The sequence below is a fragment of the Rhinatrema bivittatum genome, chromosome 1 (assembly GCF_901001135.1).
Source record: "Rhinatrema bivittatum chromosome 1, aRhiBiv1.1, whole genome shotgun sequence".
Classification (NCBI taxonomy): domain Eukaryota; kingdom Metazoa; phylum Chordata; class Amphibia; order Gymnophiona; family Rhinatrematidae; genus Rhinatrema; species Rhinatrema bivittatum.
Window position 1 is genome coordinate 209,859,896 of NC_042615.1, and position 26,502 is coordinate 209,886,397.

The window sequence follows — 26,502 nt, forward strand, 5'->3', positions numbered from 1 at the left end:
CACTAAATACATTTAATATCAATTATGTCACATAAATAGCAGATGTAAAATTACAGGATGGCAAATCTAAGTTGATAAGTGTCTTTTTAAAATAGATGTTAGAATCCAGCCACCTTCCCAGACTCCTCAGCTGCCGACACTCATTGTGTGGCAGGGAGACCCCATTGCATGCACTGATGCATGTGTTGCTAGGACCCGGTGAAGAGATGCATAGGGCATGCATGCGCATGATTCTGCGCACTCTAATGGAAGAGTCGGGTGATATCCCTGATGATGATGTCACATGCTCAGGACTACTTATCCTGCCTGGTTCTGGACTCCTTGCTTTGGCTACAGGTTCCTTGGCATGTTCCTGGTCCCTGCCTTGCTTGTTGTGTGCTTGTTTTTGGATGCTGCTTCTGCCAGACTGCTGCCTGTTTTGACCTCAGACCATTCTTGATTCTGCCTGCTTGCTGCCCATCTCAACCTTGGACCATTCTAGATTCTACCTGCCTGCTGCCTGCCTTGACCCCAGACTGTGTTGGATTTAGCTTGCCTGCTATTTGTCTGCCACCTGCCCTGATCCTGGATCTTCTATCAGACTCTGTTGCTTCCCACCCAATTCACTCAGTCTTTGGAAATGGACTCCCTCTACCTGTGGACAAGGTAGACATCTGGGCTTTCCTTTGTGGCACTTCAGCTACCATTCCACACGGGGATCCATATCACCTACACCCATTCCAAAAGGGTTTATGGAATGGCCAGAGGGCTACCCTTCTGACACCAGCAACGGCTCCCCCCCCTTCCAATTTGCCAAGACCATGGACCCAGCAGAGATGGCTGCGCTCCATGCTATCCTCGGTATGGCACAACAAATTCAGCAGCAACAAATTATAGGGGACCAGATCACGGGGGTCTTTAAATGTTTGGTGGTTCAGATGGATGCACTTTCTCCACAGTCAGCACACCTAAAGTACTTCCACCACTGACCCCATTGCCCCCTTCTCCGATGCTTCTGTGAATACCTTCTCCACTGAGGTATCATGGTGATCCATGGGAATGTCAAGGGTTTATCAACCAGTGTTGTATGCACTTTACTCTTCAGGCAACCCTCTTCTCTACCAATAAATCCAGGGTAACCTTCATACTATCCCTGCTGGGAGGAACCACCCTTGCCTGGGCTTCCCCGCTGTGGGAGCAGGAAGATCCGATTTTGGAAAACCTAGATCAATTCCTCCATGAATTTGCCTCATCTTCAATGAACCAGAAAAAACATCTTCGGTTGCATCTGGCCTCACAGATTTGTCAGGATTTCTGAACTGTGGGAGAATGTGCAGTCCAGATTTGGACACTAGCTTCTGAAGTATGGTAGTGTGACGACAGCCTGGTGGACATCTTTCAGCAAGGCTTATCAGAGGCCATCAAGGATGAGCTGGCAGGGTAAGAAATACCAGAGTCCCTGGAGGAGCTCATTCACTTGGCCATCCGGCTAGACCTCCGCTTCCATGAGGGTGCTCAGAAGTGAAACCAGGCCCATCGCCCGATCTGGCTAGCACCACAGTTTCAGCAACCCATGATTCCTTCCAGAGCACAGACACCGTCTGATCCTATTGAGGAACCAATGCAGGTGGATCACCTCAGACTAACCCCCAAGGAATGTCAGAGATGGAGAAATTTGAAACTGTGTTTATATTGCGCTGGCCCTAGTTACCATGCAGCCTGGTGTCCTATCAAGCCAGGAAAATTCCGGGGCCTAGAGATGGTAGGGGAGACCATCCTAGGTCAACAAAGTACCTCTCCACAAATTCTGTTGCCAATAAGCCTGCCTTTGAACAACACTATAATACATTTTCAGGCCCTCCTGGTCTCCGGCATGGCTGGGAGCTTTATAGATGAATAAGTAGTGCATCAGTATGGTATTCCCATGGAATCACTGGAGACACCACTAATGGTATCCTCTGTCTCCAGTGAAACCCTACCCGAGCGGATCACCAAAACCACGACTCCACTTCTTATGCACACTGGTCTTTTTCATCAGGAGAATATCCACCTGTATGTTCTACCTAAAATCATGAAGGCGTAATCCTTGGCCTAATCTGGCTGTCTCAACAACAACCCCAAAGTGACTGGGGATCTTTGCAACTCTCCAAGTGGAGAGCCCACCTGCCAGGAACAATGTATGACCAGAATCCTGACTTCTTCTCTCAAACTTTGTCACTCTACTCCTTCCTTACCTGCTCCTTATCAAGAATTTGCAGACGTTTTCAGTAAAAAAACAGGCTGAGGTATTATTCCCACATAGGGTCTACAACTCTCCTATTGACTTGATACCTGGAAAGATGTCCCCCAGAGGAAGGTTTTATCCCCTGTCTGTTCCTGAGACCAAGGCGATGGCACAGTATATTCAAGACAATCTGAAAAGGGGAGTTATTTGCCTTTTCTCCTTCCTAGAGGGGGCGGGGTTCTTCTTTGTGGGGAAGAAAGATGGCTCCCTATGGCCTTGGATCAATTATCATGGGCTGTGTGATCACCAAGAATAATCGTTACTCGTTGCCCCTCATTACAGAATTATTTGATCAGTTAAAAGGGGCTTGTATCTTTATGAAGTTAGACCTGCGAGGGGCATACAATTTGATACAGATCTGGGAAGGAGATGAATGGAAGACTGTGTTTAACACCAAGGATGGCAATTATGAATATTTAGTCATGCTGTTCAGGTTATGTATCACCCCTGTGGTCTTCCAAGCCATGGTCAAAGAGACACTGTGGCTAGGAGTGAAATCAAGTCACAAAGAGTAGACCTTAAAGCAATAGCAGTACAGCCATCATTTTATCTAGAAATGAAGTCACATATATATGTAGCAATGGTAGCAGAGACGACACTCGCGCTACATAAACAACATTGGGAAAATCTCCATCTTTTGGAATAAAAATGGTAGCTGCTCCACAATCCTATGGATTTCTCATTGTACCTTTTTACTGAATTGTTTTATTCCAAAGCAACTGGTATTCTCAAGAATGTTTGTGAAAATTTTACTAAATGTCCTAATTCTTTTAGGTTTCAATTCATCCAAATATATTTTTGACTTTTGGAGGTTGAGTAATGGAAAAAAAACTGAATGGCATAATAAAGATAATTTTGATCAAAAAAGGATCAATTCTACACTTTCTGAAAACAGACATCCAGTGTTCACAGGAAAAGAAGACACTATAGACAGTTTGTTAAAGGCCTTCATCCAACCCTCAAATCAGCCTACAAAGACTGATTCATCCAAATACATGTGCACTTTTTACCTTAGCAACCCTGAGAATCATATGTACAGGCTGGCAAAAGTTAGGGGTCAAAGCTCTGATCCAGTCATTCAGTTCCCATTCCTTAAAGAGGGAGCACACTTTTAAAAATGGTTTATGTTTTTTTTGAAAAAAATAGGAAAGTCAGCTAGAAGGAATCCTCTTTCTTTGCTCTATCAGATTAAGATCATACACAAATGTAACAATCTTTCCCTATTTATTTAATAATTATGTAAAGTTTTGCATGCAAAAGCTGCTTTTAAAGGTCCAGTGTTGCATTTCTGCCAGATATCATATTGCTAACATTTTATAAACTGTCTTGAAATGCATACATTAGCCTATTATTCTGTCCTCACCACACATCTTAAAGAGCATATTTTCTGTGGGGTCTTAGAGGGACAGGTAGCAAGTACTACAGGCTTAGCTGACAGCTGCTTTCTAAAATGGAGGGTACTCATAAGGTGAAATCAAATCTCCCCTAATACACAGATGGCTGCCTAAATTTAACTAACAAAGCAAAGGTTACAAAATATGTGCTGACATACAGATTAAACCTGTAAATACAATTTTAAATACAACCACTAGATGACAGCATAACATAAATACAAGAAATTCTTAGCATACAGGACACCTATGAAACAATCTCACCATCTCTGATCATAATTTATGCCTCTCTTTTCTTTCAATTACAGCTTTATCACACTCCTTCTGTTAGCTACGCACTTTATATGTGAATTGAAACCTTTTCAAATGAAATCATCCCTCGTATTGTCAAATGCATAACACACATGGATACTCAAGAGAGCAGGGCGAACAGAGAACAATGACATAATTAGCAGAAGGCAAAGCTACAATACAAACATCAATCATTCATGCTATTTGCAGCACTAGATAGCACTACTATTTTACAATCATTCATCTGTTCTTCACAGTAACAACATTACTGTCAAGGTTCAAGTCACAGCCTGGGCTTCCTCTTATCATTCCTTGCAACAGTTCTGCTGATACAAGCTGCCATATAGTGCTGGGGCTCTTCTCCTTGCTATGTCATAGAGAAAGGAAGTGCATATGTTCTCTCCTCCGTTAGAAGGTAGTATTCAAAAGGATTTGTACACACAAATCGCGATTTTGAAAATTATCCAGAGACAGTGTTGGGGTGAGGAAAGCATTTACAGTTTATGCATACAAGTGAAAATTTGCACCACCTGCAAATGTTTAAAGGGGACTTATGTGCATAAGCCTTCTTAGACAATGTGTGCTACAGTAATAAAACAGAAATGAAGGATCTTCCATCAGTTCCCTCCTAGGCAACCCCCATTCCTCAGTAGGAAAAGAACATTTAGGGTTTAACAAGAAGTTTTCCTCTCTCTGCAACCAAAGTTCCCAGAAGAAAAAGAAAGGAAAACTTCTTGTTAAACCCTAAATGTTCTTTTCCTACTGAGGAATGGGGGTTGCCTAGGAGGGAACTGATGGAAGATCCTTCATTTCTGTTTTATTACTGTAGCACACATTGTCTAAGAAGGCTTATGCACATAAGTCCCCTTTAAACATGGTCTATGTTCAGCTAAATTTAGGCACTGAAAGGGGTAATTTAATTCAGCCACTGGCCATCTTTCAAAGTTATCCAAATAAACTTATCCAGCTAACTTTTGTGGGATATGCGGCAGCACAGTCACAGCATTGAATATATCCGAATATCTTAAAGTTAACCAGATAATTTTTTCCGGTTAACTTTAGAAATACTCTACTGTACAAACAGAGTTAGCCAGATAAATTATCCAGCTAACTTAACTCCACCCTGCAACACTCCCTCATTATCTGGCTATCTTTATCTGAATAAGTGGTGGAAATATCCAAAACCTGGCCTAGGGGATCCTCAGCCAGTAAGGTTTAGAGGATATCCATGTAGAGAACCTAAGGGATCTCTACCAGAAGGAACAATCCATTTAGTATGGGGGGGGGGGAACAGAGTTAGCGACAGAGTGAGATTAGCTCCCCCATGTGGGGGTAGTAAATGGTGAGCTCCCAGCCTATATAAATCCATGTCACCATTTTACTCTGTGGAATTCTTAGTTGACCCACTTAAGGGACACATGGCCTTTTGCTGTTCCAAGTTTGTTTATCTTGCTCAAAAATGACTCTGAGGTCTCTGGGATTGAGACCTGGGCAAGGAAAGGAGACAGAGATCCTTTAACCATTTTTGGAAGGAAATTTTTCACCCTTCCTTCATCTTATTTTGGTTTCACTTTTAAATACGATTGTTTTCATTTCTATGTATCTTGGGGCTCAGGGACTCAGATCTATGTAACATAAGAGGAACAGATGTCTTTCACAGAAAAGAAACTGAAGGGCCATCGGTGTTCTGAAGGAGGAATGAACCTACGTTCATTGCTAGGGAGGAGAAGTATGCACAGAGAGAAAAAGATGGGTGGCAGTACTAACACGGATCATGACTATCTCAAGGAGATTCACAGAAGAGTCTGAAGAGTACCCCTCAGGTACTATACTAGGGACAAGAAGAGGAAAGCAGAGCAACAGAGGATAAGGTATGAAATTGGGGTTTGGCAAATATATTCAAACTGGGACACACTCTTTCCATCAACAATTTGGAAGGAAGCACAAAAACTACTTCTTAGAAAGAAATGGACTAATTCCAAATGATGACAATAAGCTCTAATCTTCCAACTGAGTTAAAAGAGAAGAGTCACAAATTTATTACAAGTGTAAATTGTGAAGCTAGAGAATGTAGATAGTACAAGCTGTAAAGAGACATTATCAATTTCCATCAGTTATCAGTAAAACTGGGTTGGAAACCACTCCTTGAGTCTAGCATTATTATTACTGCCATGTTCAAGAGGACAGTTCAATATGTAAGATTTACACAATGCTAAGGGTCTAGTGTTACGCTCGTCGGTCGCAGACAGCTGCAACCGCTGTTGCTCGCCTCATGCCTCTCTGCACTAACTTTGATGGGTAGCCTTGCTGTCTCCACCCGCTATCGCCGGCCTGCCTGCCCATGTTCCCGGACCTCCCTGGATGGCGTGGATGCTGCCAACTGCCATCTTGCCCTCGGAGTCCCTAAGGTGCGCGTGCTCTCGGGCCAGTCTTATGCATGACATGGCGGGAACCTTGGGGCGCCCCCCCCGGATGACATCATTCATCGTGAACTCTTAAGCCGGCTGGCCCTGTCTGCCTACAACTTGGCAATGAATCCGCTTCGCTCACTACGGACGTCCCAATCCAGCTCCTACTTCCTCAGTGTGAAACATCCCGGGAACCCGCTCCTCGGGGGCCCTTCCTCATCTCTGGCTATCCACTCCTTGGAGGGCCTCGCGCCTAGGACCGCTGCTTGCCCTGTTCCCCAGGGCTTCCTCTGGAACCTTCGCTACTTCTGCAGTGAGTACTCCGCTCTGTGGACCATTGCCGTATCAATTCTACTGTGGAACTCTCATCGGTGTACCCCGCTCTGCGGACCATTGCCGTATCATCTCTACTGAGGAACCCTCATCAGTGTATACCGCTCTGCGGACCATTGCCAAATCATCTCTACAGAGGACATCTCCTTGGGTATACCCCACTTCACAGACCTCGTGGCACTTCAGTGTGTGTGTGTGACTTTCATGATACACTTCCCGCTACACGGGCAGTGTCGCTCTATTGCTCTACAGAGACTCAAGGACTACCGAGCTGTATCTGACGTCAGCTCCCAGCACTGATGTTCCGTGGCTCCACCCCCTGGGGCCATCCTTTCTAGCTCCTACTGCCCTTTCAGCTCTCTCTCTCTCTCTCTCTCTGCTCTCTCTCCAGTACCTGCTGGTCCACACACTCCGCAGGTGAGACCTCGCCTCCCAATGGTGAGGCTCACTGGGATACTCCCCGTGGGCGGTACCATCTCTCACCTCAGCCCAGGGCCCACATACCCACAAATCCTAACACCTAGGAATAGATCTTTCCTCCCCATCAGTGAATCATGGTCACTTTCCAGATTACATTCATTCAGGAAGGGAAAACAACATCTAACTTCATGATGTGAGGTGTGGCCTTTGGATCCACGGGGGGAGCCTAGCCCAGGTATTATATCCTCAATGAATAAAATTGTATGGGAAGAGTTGGTGCTGTCTCAGATCCTGTAAGTGAATGCTGGTTCACAGGCTACATGCTGATTTTATTTCAAGTTTCTGCAGCTATTGCAACTGCACTAAAGTCTACAGCATTCTGGCCTGAGAGTGGAGGTGGTAGAGACAAGGACAATATCTGAATTCAAGAAAGCATAGGATAAGCACAGCGGATCTCTGAGAGAGTGGTAGTGTTACGCCTGTCGGTCGCAGACGGCTGCGACCTCCCATGCTCATCTTTTTTTTCCCCGCTCCATCAAGTCTGGGAAGAATGGCGGTCTCTGCCAATCCCTGCTGACTTCTCCGGCGTTCCTGGGACAACATGAGCGCTGCTGATTGCCATCTTGGATCCGGAAATACCTAGGACGCGCGCAAGGGCCTCCTTTGAAAACGTCATGGCGGGAACCTCAGGGGCGTCCCCTCTCGATGACGTCAACCCGCTAGTGTATTTAATCTGAACAGCCCTTGCCTTCCTTAAGTTAGCAAGGAGTTCCGGCTTGCTGAATCCTCCTCATTCAAGGACTTCCTGTTCCTGACTTGGTCTTGGCATCTAAACGCTCTGAGTATCCACTCCTCGGGGGCTCCCCTGCGTTCCCGGCTATCCACTCCTCAGAGGGCCTACCTGCCTGACTGCTACTAGACCTGCTTCTCAGGACTCACTCTCTCTCCAGGAACCATCTATTGTGAGTACTTCTACTGACTTCTACTATAGAACTGTATTGTGGATTCCACGCGGTGTACCCCGAATCACTACTGCCTTTCTTCAGTAGAAGCCATTCAGCTTTCCTGCACTGCAAAATATCTACACACCAACTATAGGAGCCACTTCCGGGTTCCAGCATCTCTACCAGTTCTTCAACATCTACTGTACAGACATCTTCGGCATACCCCGCTCCGCGGGCCACTACCGGATCTGTATTCCTGAGGCGCCTACACTCGTCAGAGGGGATCCCCAGTGTACCCTACTCCATGGGCCACTACTGGATCTTCTCAGCTGTGGCCTCACTCTGGGTATTCCCCATGGCTCAGGACTGTACTACTACATCTCCAATTCTGTGGACATTACTTTTTCCTTCCTTCATAATAAAGTCTCTATTTCTAGGTGTGTCCCACGCCACTGAGACTGCGCCTGCTGATGGTGAGGCTCACATGGCTCCTCCCTGTGGGCGGAGACACCTCTCATCTCAGCCCAGGGTTCACATTCTTACATAAACATAACAGGTAGAAAATATAGAGCTGAATAGTTGGTGTGGATGGGCAGTCTAGATAGACCATATGGTCTTTTTCTAAAATCATGTTTCTATACTTCTAAAAGAAGCAGTTTATTAGGTTTTCCCCAGATACCCAGGGCCTTTGAACTGCATTTTTTTTTTCAAAAATAGGACGTGATTATTTACATGTACCAAACTCAGCAAATATCTCTGTGCCAAATTTGGGTGAATTGAGCCTTTTTGGCTAAATGTTTGCTAGTACTGATGCTACTTTTACCCATCTCTAGCACAGTCCCAATCTCCCCACAGTTTGATGCACAAAGTCCCTGTATGCAGGTCTTGTTCTCTAGGGATGTGAATCGGGCTTCGGACGATTGAAAATATTGGATGATATTTTCAAAATCGTCAGAAATCGGGGGCTCCCCCGAAATGATAGGAAAACCCCACGATATTGTTTGTGGGGGTTCTCTTATTGTTTTGGGGGAGGGCGGGAAAAACGGCACACAAAAATAACCCCTAAACCCACCCCCGACCCTTTAAAACTAATCCCTTAGCTTCCCCCACCCTCCCGACCCCCAAAAAAACTTTTTACAGGTACCTGGTGGTCCAGTGGGGGTCCCGGGAGCGATCTCCCGTTCCCGGGCCGTCGGCTGCCACTAATCAAAATGTCGCCGATGGCCCTTTGCCCATACCATGTGACAGGGTATCCGTGCCATTGGCCGACCCCTGTCACATGGTAGGAGCACTGGATGGCCGGCGCCATCTTTAAAAATGGCACGGGCCATCCAGTGCTCCTTCCATGTGACAGGGGCCAGCCAATGGCACGGATACCCTGTCACATGGTAAGGGCAAAGGCCATTGGCGCCATTTTGATTAGTGGCAGCCGACGGCCCGAGAGCGGGAGATCGCTCCTGGGACCCCCACTGGACCACCAGGTACCTGTAAAATGTTTTTTGGGGGGTCGGGAGGGTGGGGGAAGCAAAGGGATTAGATTTAAAGGGTCGGGATGGGTTTTTTGTTTATCTGCTCGGGTGCAGCCGATAAACAAAACCGTGATTGGGCCCGATGGAAAGAAAACCACATGTGAATCGGAACCGGAATTGGAACCAATTCCGGTTCCGATTCACATCTCTATTGTTCTCAGGTGGCATCTATATACAGGTCCTCATAGCCCTGGCAAAGCAAAAGCCTGGCTTATTAAAATAGCTATGTAGGCTGCTATGCAAAGCTGGGCAATTTAGGAAATAAAGGTGCATTAAAAGGGCATCTAGAGGTGAGCACATCATACTTTGCCTAGAGGAGGGCTTCCCAAATCTGTCCACCGTCGGTTAGGTTTTCAGGCTATTCACAATGAATATGCAGGATATAAATCTGCATATACTAGGTCTCCAATGTATGAAAATTTATCTTCTGCATAGTTATTGTGGATATGTTAAAGATTTGGTTGGCTGTAAGATCACCAGGGCAGGTTTGTGAAGCCCTGGCCTAGAGAATACATGTATGTAGCACACTACATTATATTGCCAATTAATACATGTTACATGTTATCTATCACATGATCCTAGGAAAGGATTATGAGAAACAGAGAACTATGAGAAATAGTACTGTACTAACCCACAAAAAATGGGTTCATTAATTGGGGATAATAAAACAACCAATACTAATTTCTTTTCTCTAAAAAGCTGCTTGAAATATTCTCAGATTTGTTACATTCTCTTCTGGTACAGAAGAGGCCAAGCAAAGGAATACCAACCATTCGTCTTGGTTCAACAGGATCATCAAGGCCACAGAATGAATGCTAGTGAGAAAAACAAAAAAAGGAACAAAAACTATAAAGCAAGATCAAAATAAAACAAGAAAAAAGAAAAGGAAAAGAGATGTAAGATGGGTAACGTGGAATTCTGTGACATTATTGTACATTATAAAATGGTTACATTGCATTGCAGTTTGTCAGACAGCAGCGTGTGACTGGGAATCAAAATCGCTAAGTGCATGCTCAGAGCACTTTTAAACACAATAACACTGCAACAAGACTGTGATGTGTTTCTCATCCTGACTTACAGCATGCCCATTGAGTATTGTTTATAAATGTATTGCAATTATATTATTTTATAATAAATAAGGGAATGGACTCCAGTCAATCAAAATGCAGAATTCATGCAAGCCTCCATAATGTCTGCTCCCAGTACAGTTGTGATCATACCCACAACTTTCTGGACAAAGCCATTTCCTGTGTCCTAGATTTGATATGGAGGCACACCTCGTCTAAAGAGCACCCTCAGCATTGCCTGTTGGCCAACAGGGACCATCACAGTAAGTGTCATCACCTTTTCTCCTTCCCACCCCACATGTAGCACATTATCTTCATGGCATGGTCAGACCTGACTGACCTCAATGTAAGGGGGATCTGAATTCAGATCACCTGCACTAGGAAGCCAGCCCTATTAATGCTTATTTTAAATATGTTTGTAAGGTGTTTTGGCAGCTGGAAACATCAAAGAACAACAGGTTGCATTAGAGATTCTGTTTGGTTTACAAAGACAGATACTTACTATACCATTGTTGTTCACCAGCACAGCCATTTAACCTACCCCCATGCCTCTGTAAATGTTCTGTCACACTAACAATGTATTCTAGCTAATGATGTTTTAGAAATGACATAATTATTCTCTTCTCAGTTTGCTTCAAACAGTATCAATAGATTATTGTAGGAGTGGTCAGCTCTGATCCTTGAGGTCCACAAACAGGCCTGATTTTCAGGATATCCACAATGAATATGTATGAGATAGATTTATATGCAATGGAGACAGTGCAAGCAAATCTAGCTCATGCATATTCATTGTGGATATCCTAGTGCTGGGATCCTAGTGCCATACGCCTTCGCTCACAATCACCCGGAGATCTTCTTCCTCTTATAATAGACCCCTCCCAGTGTTTCTAGCCTGCTCATTGCACCAATGGTCCTGAGGCTGGGAGCCAGGCAGCAGGGCTCCTTCCTGAACCCCATATCATAGGCTCTAAATCTGGGCTGCAAAAGTCACCATTAACAATAATTATGAATGCCTCTCCCAGCTGACCCAGGGTGGGGAAAACCTGATCTGGAAAGTGAAGGAGGGACCTTCCGCGTGGAAGTGTATAGAACATACCGTCTAGCCGTCAGGCCAGACCCATCCATGGTTCATTTTGCACTGACTTGATGAAGGTATAACTCCTGAATTCCAGGAACATTTAGTAGGTGAATAGAAAGGTGTCACCTACAACTTGTTTGCTGATCTACACGTTAGCCGGCTGACAATGATTTCAAACTTTTTGCTCATAACCCAATGGAAGAAAAACACCTGTCCTTGTGATCTCCACTCCTCAGTCTGTCCCTGCCTTTCTCTATCATGCCCAATGCTCTCCCCCTACCTCACTGTTACTGTTCTTGGGGGTATCTCTCCTACCCCCGCCCCAATGCCCTCTTTGACATTCCGCTTTCACTCCCATTCCCTCAATTGGCCACGATACCATGGCTGCATCTCTAATCTGGCTTTGTGAAGTGATTTGGCTCTTTCAGCAAGTTTGAACTACCTGGTGCTCTCCCGCCCTGCACTGTTCCAGCAGTGCTGCCTAAGGTCCCCGAGAACAGCCAGGGTTATAGGCACCATGTGGTTCAAATTTACTGAAAGAGCCATGCGGAGCCAGGTTAGAAAAAAAGCTATGGTACCATGAGGGGAGGTAGAAGCATGTGATCCAGTACCAGACTATGACCCAGACACTGACAACCAGTTGACTAACATGGTGATTACATTACTTCTTACTGCATGTAGTCCTAACTTATCCCCCTACAGTCACACAGTAACTTTTTATACTTGTCACTTGAGCTCCGAATGTTTATTTTTTTTTTGGAAGTTGTATACTTAATTGGGAGCTGTCCAGGACATATGGTACATGGGCTATAAAAGTACTGGCATTCTTTTTTTCCCCTGCTATTTCTGTGAGCAGAGCCACAAGAGCAAAACTACACACACGGATATGTAAATTCAATTCTGTATATGTAATTTATTCATTGGACTAACCATGCCCCAGAACTCTACTTTTTAATCTGGGTAAAAAGTATGTGTATACTCTGAGCCACCATGTAGAATGCAATTATCACCTGGTGGGATCTAGCTGGGTAACTCCATAGTTATCTCACTAGATCCCTTTGAACATACCCTTCCCAGTGGCACTAACATGTTTGACCATTTATGTAGAATATCAGAGCACTTGATTTTCTTACTGATCCTGGGCCACTTAGTGATGGCTTAAATAGATGAGAATATCCAGCCTAGCTCATCTGGCTGACACAAATCAATCTATCAACTTCACTGTCATTAAACTGATCGAACCTTCACTTTAACAAGACAGTGGTTCATATAAGCTGTAAAACAGATTGAGTCTGAAGTGTTGTGGTTGGCTAGATATAGATTAGCCAAGATTAGATTAAAAACCATTAGCCAAAGAAGGCAGTTTGAAGAATAGTTCAATTGTGTTATTTTTCCAAATAACTTGTCACTAAAAGAATTTACCTTTTCCTCTATTTCCTTGAGTTGTCTCTTTTGTAATTCTATTTTATCTTCAAGCTCTCTAATTCGCTAGAAGGATTAAAAAAGAGAAGTGCATTAACATTGGAAAGCCTGATTTATACATTGTAAATTCAGAATGAGATCCATAGTCAGTCACAATCCAGATAGCAAAGTTAGCCAAATAAACGTATCCGGCTAATTTTGGAGGTACATTCAATAGTGCAGCCACACTATTAATAATATCTATCTTAAAGTTAGTGGGATTACTTTATCTGCTAACTTCAGGACAGCACTACAGCATGACCAGACATAGCCAGATAAATTATTCATGTAACTCTGAATATTGGGGTTAGCCAGATAACTTATCAAGTTAATGCAATTGCTCTTCCAAATGGCCCCCGGAATGCCCCTCGTTTATCTGACTAAATTTTAGCTGGATAACAAGCAATCTGGCTAAAATTCAGTCAGCTCAGTGCCCAAAGATTCATTTAGCTGGACAACTGATGAGTTATCTGGCAAAATGTCTCTGAATATGGACCTCGATATATCCAGCCCTTGGACTGAACTTTATGTGAAAGAGTGCTGAGTCACTGACTCTGTTTTCAAGCGAGTTTTGCCATAGACATAGAATGGAGGAAACCCTTTTGAATATTTGTGGTATGGTTTTCAAATCTCTGCAGGTATGTTAGGATATACAGGCATTAGAACACAGACTTATTCTAGACCCTTTCCTATAAAGAGGTTAACAACACAAAGGCTTATTCCAGGACCATGGAGAGCATTTACTTACCTTGGTGTTTTAGCAGGTTAACTGTGTGTTTCTTTAAACAAAACCTGTTACCCCTATCTAAGTTTGACACACAAAATTAAAGATCAGCCAACCCAGGAATTTGGAATCCTAGTCTCTGACATTTCACACTCAGGACTTACATGTAACATGACCAGGTTGGCTCTGTCATCATTATTGTTCTGTCTTGGTGCTTACCAGCAGAACACTTCTCTGTATGATTTCAGTATTACTCATGTAGGCTTCTACTCTGTGAAACAGAGCCAAATATCTGCAGATTGAGCCTCAATATGTGTTTTGCAGCATAAGAAAAAAAATGCCACAGATCATCTACCTCCACATATTTCATCATCTATGCCATGCAAGAATTCTGCTGAAAAAAGGCCTTAACATCCAGACTAAATACTCGTTCATTGAACCATGGTACATGTCAGAGCAGCACCACCCTCTTTTTGTATTTCTTTCTTTCTCCATTTTATAAGTGTAATAACACATGCCTCAGTTTGTGGCTGTACACTACAGTGAAAATCTTTAACTAGCTAGAAGTCAAGTACTGAAGGTAGATAATGTCCCATAATGTTTTACTAATCTAGCATAAGATTGTGGGGATTAATCTCATAGTAGATGTTGTATGCAAATCCCTGGTTTATGACTGGATGGGTGTTTCCACTGATTAAGCTGCAGTTAAAACCACAATTCCATTAGTACTTGGACACATGCAAATACAGGAACATGGAATAATGACTGCAGAAAAAGATTGCAAAGACCCTCCTGATCTGCCCATTTTATCTATCTACTGCAATACCACAGACCCTACTGGATCTCCAGATTTGCCTTTGCTAAAGATGTGCCTGTCCCATGCCCTTTTGAATCCTTTACTGTTTTTACCCACCACCTCCATGGGGAGTCTGTCTTGAGTATCTACCAACCTCTGGTCTCCTTTCTAATTGACTATGATGGTCCTATACATTACAACAATATATCATGAGGAATATGTCTGTAAATGTATTTTCAGTAATGTTTTAGCCTATAGAAAGAGTTGTGACCAATAACTATACTTTCAGAAAGGTCCATGGTAAGGTAATACTGCATTCGATTGTCATCTATTTGAAACAATTAATGAGTGATTTAATTCATTTGGAATATTACAGCTATGTACAGATGGACAGAACCGAATTATGTTAGAAATAATTGAGGGGGGACATATATACACACACACACACACTATTATTCTAACAAAAAGTATATATAAATATTACCACCGTTAAAATTATGTGAATTTCCACAGATAGTAGAAATCTGAAATGGTTCCATTACTTTTAATGGCGCGGCCTATTGGAGTCCACATCACAGTATTGGTCAGCAAGGAATAATATCCATCACTATATACTGTGGGCATAGGAAGAATCAAGAGAGTAGAGTACACATATGAGCCAAATGGAAATCCACGGTACCTAATGAATATGAAGTATTCATTTATTAAAGCGATTTATAAATAAAAATTCATTGGGCTTTCACCCCAACATAGTTTTCACTCTGCTTATTCGGCATATCAAATTGCTCTCAAGAATTGTTTCCCTTAAATATCCAAAAAGGAAAAACAGGAACAGTCATATGTTTGACAAGATTGCTCAGAAATACAAGGCCATGATGAGACAGTTAGATGCACCGGAGGAAGACTATTCAAGATTACATCGTATTCCATAGTTTAACCTTGGGCCAAAGCTTGCAGCGTGCCTGTTCTATACATAAATTTGGTTTTGTACACACGTCAAGCTAGCATACCTACCAAATCATTTTGGGTCCCCTGTGGGATTTTGAGCCAGTCTTGGTTTTTCATTTCCCATCCCAATGAATTCTGGTATTTGTAGTCCTGTGAATTTAGCCAACACACTAAGGTTAACAAATGCTCCTACTCTTTTGCAAAGTGTCTTTTAAAGGACATTGATTAAAATGGGAATGTGAACTCCAGAAATCAAATGCCACACATAGGTCTGGTTTTCAAGCTAGCCAAATTTCTAAGCTCAAATTATCTCATAAACATTCCTTTGTGGAAATCCTGAAAACAATCCGACTGTGGACCAGAGTTTGCCATTCCTGGAGTAGACAGTCTTACAGTTTGGTATCTTAGTCAAAGGAAGATATCTTCTTCCACAGTACAGTCATATGATGAAGTTGGAAATGGATAAAAGGATGCCTTCTTACATTCATATCCTATACAATTTCATGGTTGGGAGCATGAGGGCCTTGTTAAAAGAAAGTTAACTTTCAAAATTGCTTGTGTGCACCCATATACACGTGTATATGGGCGTAGAGTAATTTATTACTGTATTTTATAACCAGTGCACAAATGATATGCATAGCTTTTAAAATACAAGCACAAATACTGCACAAATATGCACAAATACTCGTGTATGGGAAAACCATGAGCCACACAAGTTCGGACTTATCCAGATAAATGCCGGTTTATCTGGCTAAATAGCAGCACGTAGTCGGATAACTCTGAAAAGTGCTATTTAGATGGACAAGTAGCGCTGTTTAGACTTATCCAGCTAAGTAGCCCTGCTGCTACTTAGCTGGATAAACTGGAATTTAGCAAGACAAGTGCCGCTTCTTATCTGGATAAGTACAAATTTGTCCAGCTAAGGAGCAGCAAAGGTGCTTCTTACCCCGATAAGTTATAATATAATTGGATAAGTGTGCGTAAGTAACATAATACCACTGTTTATGTACATCGAAATTTGAAAAGATAAGCAAATAGATTTTACCCATATTCCTAAGACGCAATTACCGTCCATAAGTCAGCTTTTACACATTAACGCTTAGATGCACTAACCTGCTACGTTTTTTTCACAGGAGGACCACCATCACCTTAAAAGGCTGCTGACCCCAAAATAAAAAATTGAGGGTAAACAGGGAGGTTAAGTGATGGTCAGTGCTCAAACCGAGGCATCAGTCGAGGTGCCCCAGATTCCAGCAAAATGTAAATAAAAAAAAAGAACCGCACAGTGACAGCCCTGCCCCCCCCCCCACCGCTGCAACACCCCCAACTCCCCACCATCCCAAATGACAGATATCCCTTTGCAAGTCAAACCCCTACCCTCCAAGTGACTGTGACAGCCCCCTCCCCAACCCAAGTGACAGATATGCCCCTTCTAGTCAAAACCTCCATCCCCCCACAAGGAACAGAGATCCCTCCTGCTAGTCAACCCCCCCCCCCTCAAGTGACAGATCCCCTGCAAGTCAAATCCCCCACTCCTATACCCTCCAAGTGACAGCAATGGCCCCCTCCCCCCTCCCCCCACCCCCAGATTCCCTGGTACTCAAACCCTTCTTCCCCCTAAGTGACAGAGATCCTCCCTGCTAGTCAAACTCCCAAAGTGAAAAGATCTCCCACTAGTCAAAATCCCCTCCCCCACCCACCAAATGACAGTGATAGCTTCCGTAATTGCAAAGAATAAGGGGCCCAGGCCTCATCCCATCCCCCTTTCTCACCCTCCCCTCAAAGGAAAAAAAATAAAAGTAGTGCCCTGGTGCCCCCACCTGACTCTCACTCCCACCCCGTACCCCTCCCACACACTCCCTATACTTAAAAATGGATCTCATTTCGGGGCCGGGTGCACCCTCGCATCTGGCCCGGTCCGCGCCATTCTCTAAAATGGCGGCAACCATACCTTGTCCCAGTATGTGATTGGGGTAAGGTCTGTCGATTGGCAAACAGTGCTGACCAAGCCGGGTGGAAGGGTGCACCTGAGGCAGGATATGTTTTTAAGTAACGGGGGGTGTGGGACGGGAAGGGGATCAGGGGAGGGGAAGGGTGGGCTGAAAGCTGGCACACTACCTTTTTTCCTTTTGGGGGTCTGGGGTGGGGCCCAGGTCCCTTTTTTTTTTTTTTTTTACAATCATGGGGGCTGTTGCTGTCACTTGGGGGTGGGGAGGGTACCGTCACTGTCACTTGGGGGGATGGGGTTTGACTAGCGGGGGATATCTCTGTCTCTTGGAGGGATGAGGGTTGGGGAGTTTCACTACCAGGGGGGATCTCCATCACTTGGGGAGTGGGGGGTATGGCAGCAGGGGATCAGGGCCATATTTATGTTTTAGCTTTGGCAAAGAAGTAGGGGCCCCATCACAATGTGTTTCTTTTTTGTTTATTTACATTTGGGGGGAGTCGGGGCTACCTCAACTGGTGGCCTCAGGTTGAGACGGGGGTCAGCACTGAGCCCCACTCAACCTCCCCATTTGCCGTGATTATTTTTCCTGCCACTTTAAATGTGCGCATTAGGGTCCTGAGGCTCCCGCCATACATTTAACGCATGTCAAATAGGTGTCATTTTATCGAGGCTGACCACCTTCTCAGTTGGCCGTAATACAAAATTTACATCAAATTGACTAGTAAGGACCTTCTTTGCATACATTTGCATTCTTCATGCATGCGAATCTCATGCAAACAAGGACGCTGTAATAGGGGAAATGAGATGGGAGGGGAGATGCAAAATATCATGTAAATCGCACATTATACACAATGTAACGCACGTTAGAGCACTAACATGGCTTGATGCATTACCCCCTAAGTTGGGGAATTTTATAACATGCACAAGGCAATGAAATGTCCAGTTTTACCAATTTTAAGAATTTCTAGATGTTCATTATGTGCTAGATGGACTGCGGGGTCGGCCTCAGCCCGACTCCGCAGTCCGGGGTCGGGCTGAGACCCAAGGGCACACTAAAACACCCCGTTTCTAACATTTTGTCTGCACATTTCTATTTATATTTTATTCTATGGGCCTCATTTTCCAATATCGCAGTGGTAACGCATTGTTACCGCGTGCGATAAAAAACGGGGGCGTGCCCCATGCAAATAGGTGTTTTTCGTGCTTCGCGAAACTTTCGCCGCACGCGGTACCGTCGCGTGCGGCGAACCTGTTTCGCGTGCGGCAAAGCTGTTTCGCGTGCGGCGAAACAGGTTCGCGTGCGGCGAAACAAATATCGCAGTACGCGAAGAAAAGTACAAAATATTATCGTGGTACGCGCCGTTACCGCGGTACGCGATACAAAATGAAACCAAGTACCGCGTCCCGCGATAATGTGTCTGGTATAAGAACTGACTTCCTGCCCCTCCTCCTTTGAGGGTTTGGAAGGAGTTTTGGAGAGAGAGGTAGGTGCTGGTGGTTTAGAGTTGTTAGGAGGTTAGAGATTTGATTACTGAGTGCGGTGTCCTGTGTTTTTGTTCTCATTTGTTTCCCTTTACCTGTGTCTTTTGTAATCTGTGTTGGAGTGCAAGTGTGTCAGTCAACTGTTTGTCTATCTGTGTGGAGGAGGAGGAGGAGGAGGAGGAGGAGTGTGTTGGTGGTGGTGGTGGTGAGGAGGAGGAGGAGGAGAGAGGAGTGTGTTGGTGGTGGTGGAGGTGGTGTTGGTGTTGGTGGTGGTGAGGAGGAGGAGGAGAGAGGAGTGTGTTGGTGGTGGTGGTGGTGTTGGTGTTGGCGGTGGTGAGGAGGAGGAGAGAGGAGTGTGGTGTTGGTGTTGGTGGCGGTGAGGAGGAGGAGGAGGATGGAGCGTGAGAGGAGTGGTAGGAGAGGAGAGGAGAGAAGAGGGGTGTTGAGAGTAGGGGGAGGGGGAGGGGGATGGAGAGGGGGAGGGAGGAGGAGGAGGAAGGGGGACGTAGGGGAATGAGGAGTAGGAGCAGGGACAGGGACAGGGGTAGTGGGAGAGATAGGCAGGAGGGAAGAGATAGGAGGGAGGGGGAGGGGGATGGGGTGAGGCAGGAGAGGATGGTGGAAGAGGTAGGGCTAGACAGGCAGGGCAGAGGGGAAGGGAGTGGGAAGTGCAGGGTCAGGTGGGGGGGGAGGAAGGGAGTGGGGAACCTGGGGGGGTAGAGAGAGAGGATAGGGAGGAGAACCCTCCGGAAGTGGCACCCCAACCAGGCAGCCAGGCCAGGGTCAGGCAGCGTGCCATCAGGTTCAGCCAGGAGGACAATGACATGCTGATCGAGGGGGTCCTGCGCCACTATGCGCGGCTGTTTGGTAACCTGTCGGTGAGGACCAGCAAGGCAGCAAAGGCCGAGATCTGGTCCAACATAGCTGGGCACATACAGCGGGAGAGCGGCATCCCTCGCACCGGGGAGCAGGTGGCCCACCGCTACCGCGACATAAAGGCCCAGCTGAAGACCCGCATCGCTGACAGGAACCAGTACCTGAGGGACACAGGAGGACGGTCCCCATGCCCCATCCGGTTCACACCCATGGAGCAGCAACTGATGGAGCGTCTGAGACCAGATGTCTTCGAGGGATTGCATCCCCACCTGGATACATCCCACCTCGAAGATGGTAAGTTGCCCTCTGGGCCCCCCCCCCCTGTGAACGGTCGTAACACAATGTTTAGGGCAGGTTTCAGTTTCTGTTACCCATGTGCTCTGCAGAACTGTAGTGGCCCCCCTCCCCCAGTCAGCAAGGGGCAGGCAGCAGGGTGCAAGGCATGCTGGCAACAGGTCACTGTCTACGTTAGGGCCTGGCCTGTGCACAGGCCAGGCCCTAACTGACACAGTGAGCTGGGCCCAGAAGCCTGGCCTGTGCACAGGCCAGGCTTCTGGGCCCAGCCCCCCTCCCTCAGTCAGCAAGGGGCAGGCAGCAGGGTGCAAGGCATGCTGGCAACAGGTCACTGTCTACATTAGGGCCTGGCCTCAGGCCTCAGCCCCACCACCCATGCCATGAGGAATGTCTCAAAGGACCCAACTGTACTGTATATGCAGAATGACATGTTGGTTTTACATTAGCTGCCCCTGTTTGACATAACAGTAATATAACAGAACAGCTGTGTTACTGATGCAGTATATCCTCTTTCTCCCCAATCTTCCTACAGAGCCATCTGGTCCCAGGCAGCAGCCCTCTGATGACAGCTGGGAGGGCCCAGGCACAAGCAGGGATCCACCAGGGCTCAGGCGGCCACCCATGGTGACGAGGCCATTCTATATTGACGCGGAAACACAGTGGTCAGAGGAGGAGGAGGAGGTGGTGCAGGCCGCAATGCCACCCCCAGGCAGCCCCTATACCCTGACCGAGGCCTTTGAGGAGTTTGAGTGGGGCCACCCCCACACTCCTCTGCGGGCAGCCATCCCGGGGAGCTCAGTGGGTACCCCACCCATCCCGGACACACCAGTGATGTCCCCAGTCAGCCCTGCACTGGAAGCTGGGCCAGCAATGGTCATGGGACATCCCCCTGGCCCGGAGGAACCGCCAGCAGCGCCACTTGTCCAACCACAGCTGGAACCAGTGGCTGACGCAACGGTGCAACAGGTGGTGCTGGAGATACGTGCCCTGAGGCGAGCATGGAGGCAGCAGAGGCGAGACCTCCACCTAATGACGGCAGCGGTCACAAATGTAGGGAACAGCCTCTCTGGATCAATAGGCACGCTCAACACCATCATGATGCAGATTCTGCAGTGGCTGCCGGACGTGCAGGCCTCCTCATCGGCAACCTCAACGCCCCAGCCAAGTCCCTCAGTGTCCCGAGGCCGCAGGGGCCGTCCACCTAAGAAGCTGCCACCACCCAGTGGACCATCTGGACGTGGCAAGGGGCCCTGAGGGGACCAACATGCCCATAAATGGGGTATGGGCAGGTACACCCAATCAACACTGTGATGCACACTCCCACAGAGGGGCAGTGCCGTCGAGATGGAAGGGGATGTCCTGCTGGCTGCTCCCTACAGAGGGGCAGTGCCGTCGAGATGGAAGAGGATGTCCTGCTGGCTGCTCCCTACAGAGGGGCAGTGCCGTCGAGATGGAAGGGGATGTCCTGCTGGCTGCTCCCCACAGAGGGGCAGTGCCGTCGAGATGGAAGAGGATGTCCTGCTGACTGCTCCCTACAGAGGGGCAGTGCCGTCGAGATGGAAGAGGATGTCCTGCTGGCTGCTCCCTACAGAGGGGCAGTGCCGTCGAGATGGAGGGGGAAGCACCATGCAAAGCTCCCACCCACCTGCTCACCTGGCCCACCGCCATCCGCTGTGCCACTCTGCTGTCTCCCACCGCCATCCGCTGTGCCACTCTGCTGTCTCCCACCTTCTGTTTCAAGGGCTGCACATTCTGGCAGTGTGCTGTAGGATGACCGGTCTGCTGACGGCATGTTAATGCTGGTTGTGTGGTGCAATCTGTGCCTCATGTCTCCAAACGCCATGTGCTGCTGTGTCCTCCTGGGCCTCCCCCTCTGCTGCTGCTGCTGCTGCTGTGTCCTCCTGGGCCTCCTGCTGCTGCTGCTGCTGCTGCTGTGTCCTCCTGGGCCTCCCCCTGCTGCTGCTGCTGCTGTGTCCTCCTGGGCCTCCTCCTGCTGCTGCTGCTGCTGCTGTTTCCTCCTGGGCCTCCGCCTGCTGCTGCTGCTGTGTCCTCCTGGGCCTCCTCCTGCTGCTGCTGCTGCTGCTGCTGTGTCCTCCTGGGCCTCCGCCTGCTGCTGCTGCTGCTGTGTCCTCCTGGGCCTCCGCCTGCTGCTGCTGCTGCTGCTGCTGTGTCCTCCTGGGCCTCCCCCTGCTGCTGCTGCTGCTGCTGTGTCCTCCTGGGCCTCCTCCTGCTGCTGCTGCTGCTGTTTCCTCCTGGGCCTCCGCCTGCTGCTGCTGCTGTGTCCTCCTGGGCCTCCGCCTGCTGCTGCTGCTGCTGTGTCCTCCGCCTGCTGCTGCTGCTGCTGTCTGGTCCTGACCCTTCACTGCTGTAGCCTGAACCTTCATGTGTTTGCCTGCTGCCTACATGCTGAACCGCTGGGTACCTTGTCTGCTGGCTGGCCTGTCAGGCTGTCCTCTTTCAGTGCACTCTTTCAACATGGACTGCCTGGGGCCTGGACTTTCACTCTGCTGGCTGGCCTGTCAGGCTGTCCTCTTTCAGTGCACTCTTCCAACATGGACTGCCTGGGGCCTGGACTTTCACTCTGCTGGCTGGCCTGTCAGGCTGTCCTCTTTCAGTGCACTCTTTCAACATGGACTGCCTGGGGCCTGGACTTTCACTCTGCTGGCTGGCCTGTCAGGCTGTCCTCTTTCAGTGCACTCTTTCAACATGGACTGCCTGGGGCCTATGCCTGTCTACTCATTGTATACTGACCAGCGGTAATCTATGTATTACAGTATCCAAGCTATTGGGGTGCCACTTCCTGTTCCTAGGTAATCATGCTTTGCCAGTACTGATAACACCCACTACCTGCATATGTGTAAATACTGCTGATGGTGGAGTGATGTAGTCCGGAATTGGATCACTTTGGATCCATTAGCTATCTAGTACTTGCAGATAATGAATACCTAGGAACATCAATTGTATGCTGTTACTGCTCACATAATACTTGACTATACCCTGCTGAATGTTGTCAGGAATAAATATCCTGTTTAACCTGCCACCTATTGTGTCGTTGTTATGTTCCTAATGTGCTGTTGGTGTCCCCCCGCCACACCTTGCATGCTGTATCCCACATTGCAGCAATACAGAGTGTCCAAACTGTCCCCTGGCTGAGGGTCACTATTGCTACATGTGCACCTGTCTGCCACATACCTTACAGAGTAAAACATAGGGCAGTACCAGACATGTCCCTGACAGTAGAAGAGGTATTGTTCCTCAGTACAGGGAATGCACAGTAATGGAGTCTGCTGATGTATGCCAGCACTCCTGATCTGTGAGGAAAGGGGAAGAGGTGGGCAGCTGTGTCTTGCAATAGCACTGCTCATGTCATGCACTGATGTCGGTGAGGAGGCCAGACATGGATATCTGACCAGGATTCAGTATGGTACCTATCTGTGCATGACCCACACCATGTAAGTAAGGCGAACTGATGCTAAGGTACTAGCCAACGTTGCTTCCTAGATGGTCTCTCACCTATGCAGGTAACTGGATGATAGCATCCAGCACTGCTGGGTGACTGACCGAGAGGTTGGCATGCACGACATCCATGATAGTGGTAGCGCATGCACACTCTTAATTTCCAGGCACCATTGGCATACAATACTGTGTAGGCCTTTCCAGCTGTACATGCTAAGCATGTACCGTGTGCAATCCTATATATCGTTGTGCATCCCCACCATGGCAGCTTGGTTGTGTGCCAGGAACGCCATCCTATGGGCACGCTTTTAGCATTAAGGTTGTGGGCCCCTGACAAGTGTGGGAGGGGAAAGGTAATGTTGCTATCTGCATGCTGTGTATTACAGCAGTTGCACAGACTGTCAGCAGCCAGCTAAGTGGGCTGTTAGTTGTACAGAGAGGGGACAATATTAATGGCAACATGTCATACCTGTGTACAGGGTGCAAGCGGTGTAAGGCATTGTTAACAGCCCTTAAGTGTGTTTAGCGGGTGTCCATGTGCACACTGATGTGGTGACTGCTGTTGTGCAGTCACTGTTACTCACCCATGTAGGATTTTGTGGGTCTGAAAGGTGCAGATATCGCAACAAGGGGTCCCCATCCATAGTGGCACACATCCCTCTGGTGCCATCTCCTAGCTGTGGGGTGTGCATGGCTCCTCCATTACCTGTTCCAATGGTGGACATGGCCCACCATCTGATGGCCCACACTGTGTGGTCCAGAGTCCTACAGTGTCTTCACATATGTAAGGTCACTACACACACATATGCCAGCCACTCACCAAGGTGGACTGTCCTTGGTGATAGGGCATGTTGATTGGCTAACCAGTACAGGGCAGTCACAGGTATCGGTCAGTTGTGACAGATATTTGTTAGACATAACTGTCCCTCAACAGTACAACAATCATTCACATGCTGCAGAACCCCAGTGGACTTTCCTTCCTACAGGTGTGCAGTTGCGACAGTTACAGGTAAACAATGTTGCTCACACATCATTTTCAGCAGACATTTTACACAGACTGTGTGACCTGTGTCACCATCATGTTATGTAGCCACCTCACACCCATTGTGCTACAAACCCTGTCGTGAAGCTCCTGTACCTGCAAGCCTTTTTTGAGGGACATCATGTGGATGGGACGCCTACCCTCCCAACGTACCAATATGGGTGCATCTATGTCACGCGGAGGGACATGTAGGTCCATGTGTGGCCCTTATTCCCTATATGCCTGCACACAGCGCAGTTAGCAGTACTGGTAACACCACTGTGCACCAGCTCCTGTGCACTACATACTTGGGAAGCAAGGTAAAGGGGTCTCCTACACATATGGCCTGTCAGGCAGTGCCACAGGTCATTCAGCATGTGGAAACAGTAATGTTCTGCTGATAATGATGTGTGTGCCACATTGGTTAGCTGTCACCGTCTGACTGACCAGCACACCTGTAGGGAGGGAGGTACACTGGGGTTCTGCAGCATGTGAATGATTGTTGTCCTGTTCTAATTCAGTAGATTATAATGAAGATCTGTATCACTGGGTCTCACACACTTCTGTATTCATGGCATTACTAAGGACCCTGTTGGTGCACCCATGGAGGACACAATCCATGAATGATGGTTTTCCACTGTACGTGGACATCAGGAAGCTGTCACCTGTCGAACACTTGCCATACATGGTGTACGGTGTTGCCTCCATGTCCATGGCACTGTGTGGCCTGTGTATGCACTGAGGCAGAGGCCAAGTGCAACACTGAACACTGTGATGGTATTTGTCAACACCCTTAGGCACATCTTGCTTCACTGACACATTCCACCTCATTAAGAACAGGTAGCCATGTCAGAACATACAGCATGTACCGTGCAGCCTGTTTAACGTCTGCATACCCAGCTAGTGGAAACCAGGACCATACAACTGTGGTGCAGCAGGTAGCACAATTGTTAAGGATGCACATTTGCTTGGCCAAGTGTGAGGTATTTGAACACTGTGACCAGCCATGGCAGGGGCTGATGGCACCGTTGGCCCTCCTTATATCCCCTTGTGGAAGACATCGCTGGGTGCAGCCAGGTCGCGTGCTGCCAGACGGGTGCACCCTCATAAGGAACAGTACCTGTAGGCTCCAGGTGTACATCTGCATGGGATCATGCTTGAGGGCCAAAGCAAGAGTGGATGGTGGTGAGAGGGGGGGGGTGTAATGCAGAGCCTAGGTACCACCTGTACCCCGAGATGCCAACCTGGTATGGGGTGCTGCAGTGGGCAGCACCATCATTGTCAGATAGTGGCAACACAGCAACCTGTCCCAGTCACACAAGCTGGGTGGGATGGGTTTGCATATCTTGTGGCCAGACTGGGGGGGAGGCATGGTTATGGTCAGAGCGCAGACCAAACCTCAGCCCAATTGGTCACCTTCCTGCCCTGTGTACCATTATACCGTACAGTATGAGGGCGACAGGCCACTGTATCCTACATACTTTATGAGCCACACATGCTTCCAGTATGAGGAATCCTTTATTTATTGTAATTATTTATTTCAGTTTGTTATATCACAACATTCCTGACAATAGTCCCATCATGCTGGTTCACATGACACAGGAGTGCAAAATAAGCTTACACTTGAACAATAGTGCAGAAAAAGCTGTTACATGTAACAGCGGAAAATAGAATTTGGAGTAAGAAGGCAACATATGAAAAGGAAAACAAGATAAGTATATATGATTACATTGTAAGAGGTAGCTAATAGTCATATTTATGGTGAGGTGTGT

General features: G+C 47.1%; 1 protein-coding gene across 16 annotated transcripts in view; it reads right to left on the reverse strand.

Annotated features, from left to right (window-relative positions):
- Nucleotides 1-26,502, reverse strand: part of JAKMIP1 (janus kinase and microtubule interacting protein 1) — a 558,919-nt gene that overhangs the window by 24,797 nt on the left and 507,620 nt on the right. For 13 of the 16 annotated variants that reach the window (XM_029591381.1, XM_029591375.1, XM_029591329.1 and 10 more), the window contains 3 exons: nucleotides 15,720-15,803; nucleotides 13,147-13,212; nucleotides 10,350-10,394 (listed from right to left, as the gene is read on the reverse strand). In XM_029591381.1, coding sequence (XP_029447241.1) covers nucleotides 10,350-10,394; nucleotides 13,147-13,212; nucleotides 15,720-15,803 — 195 coding nt within the window. Of the gene's footprint in view, nucleotides 1-10,349; nucleotides 10,426-13,146; nucleotides 13,213-15,719; nucleotides 15,804-26,502 lie in introns of all 16 variants that reach the window. The other 3 variants (XM_029591339.1, XM_029591348.1, XM_029591366.1) reach the window with 3 other exon arrangements.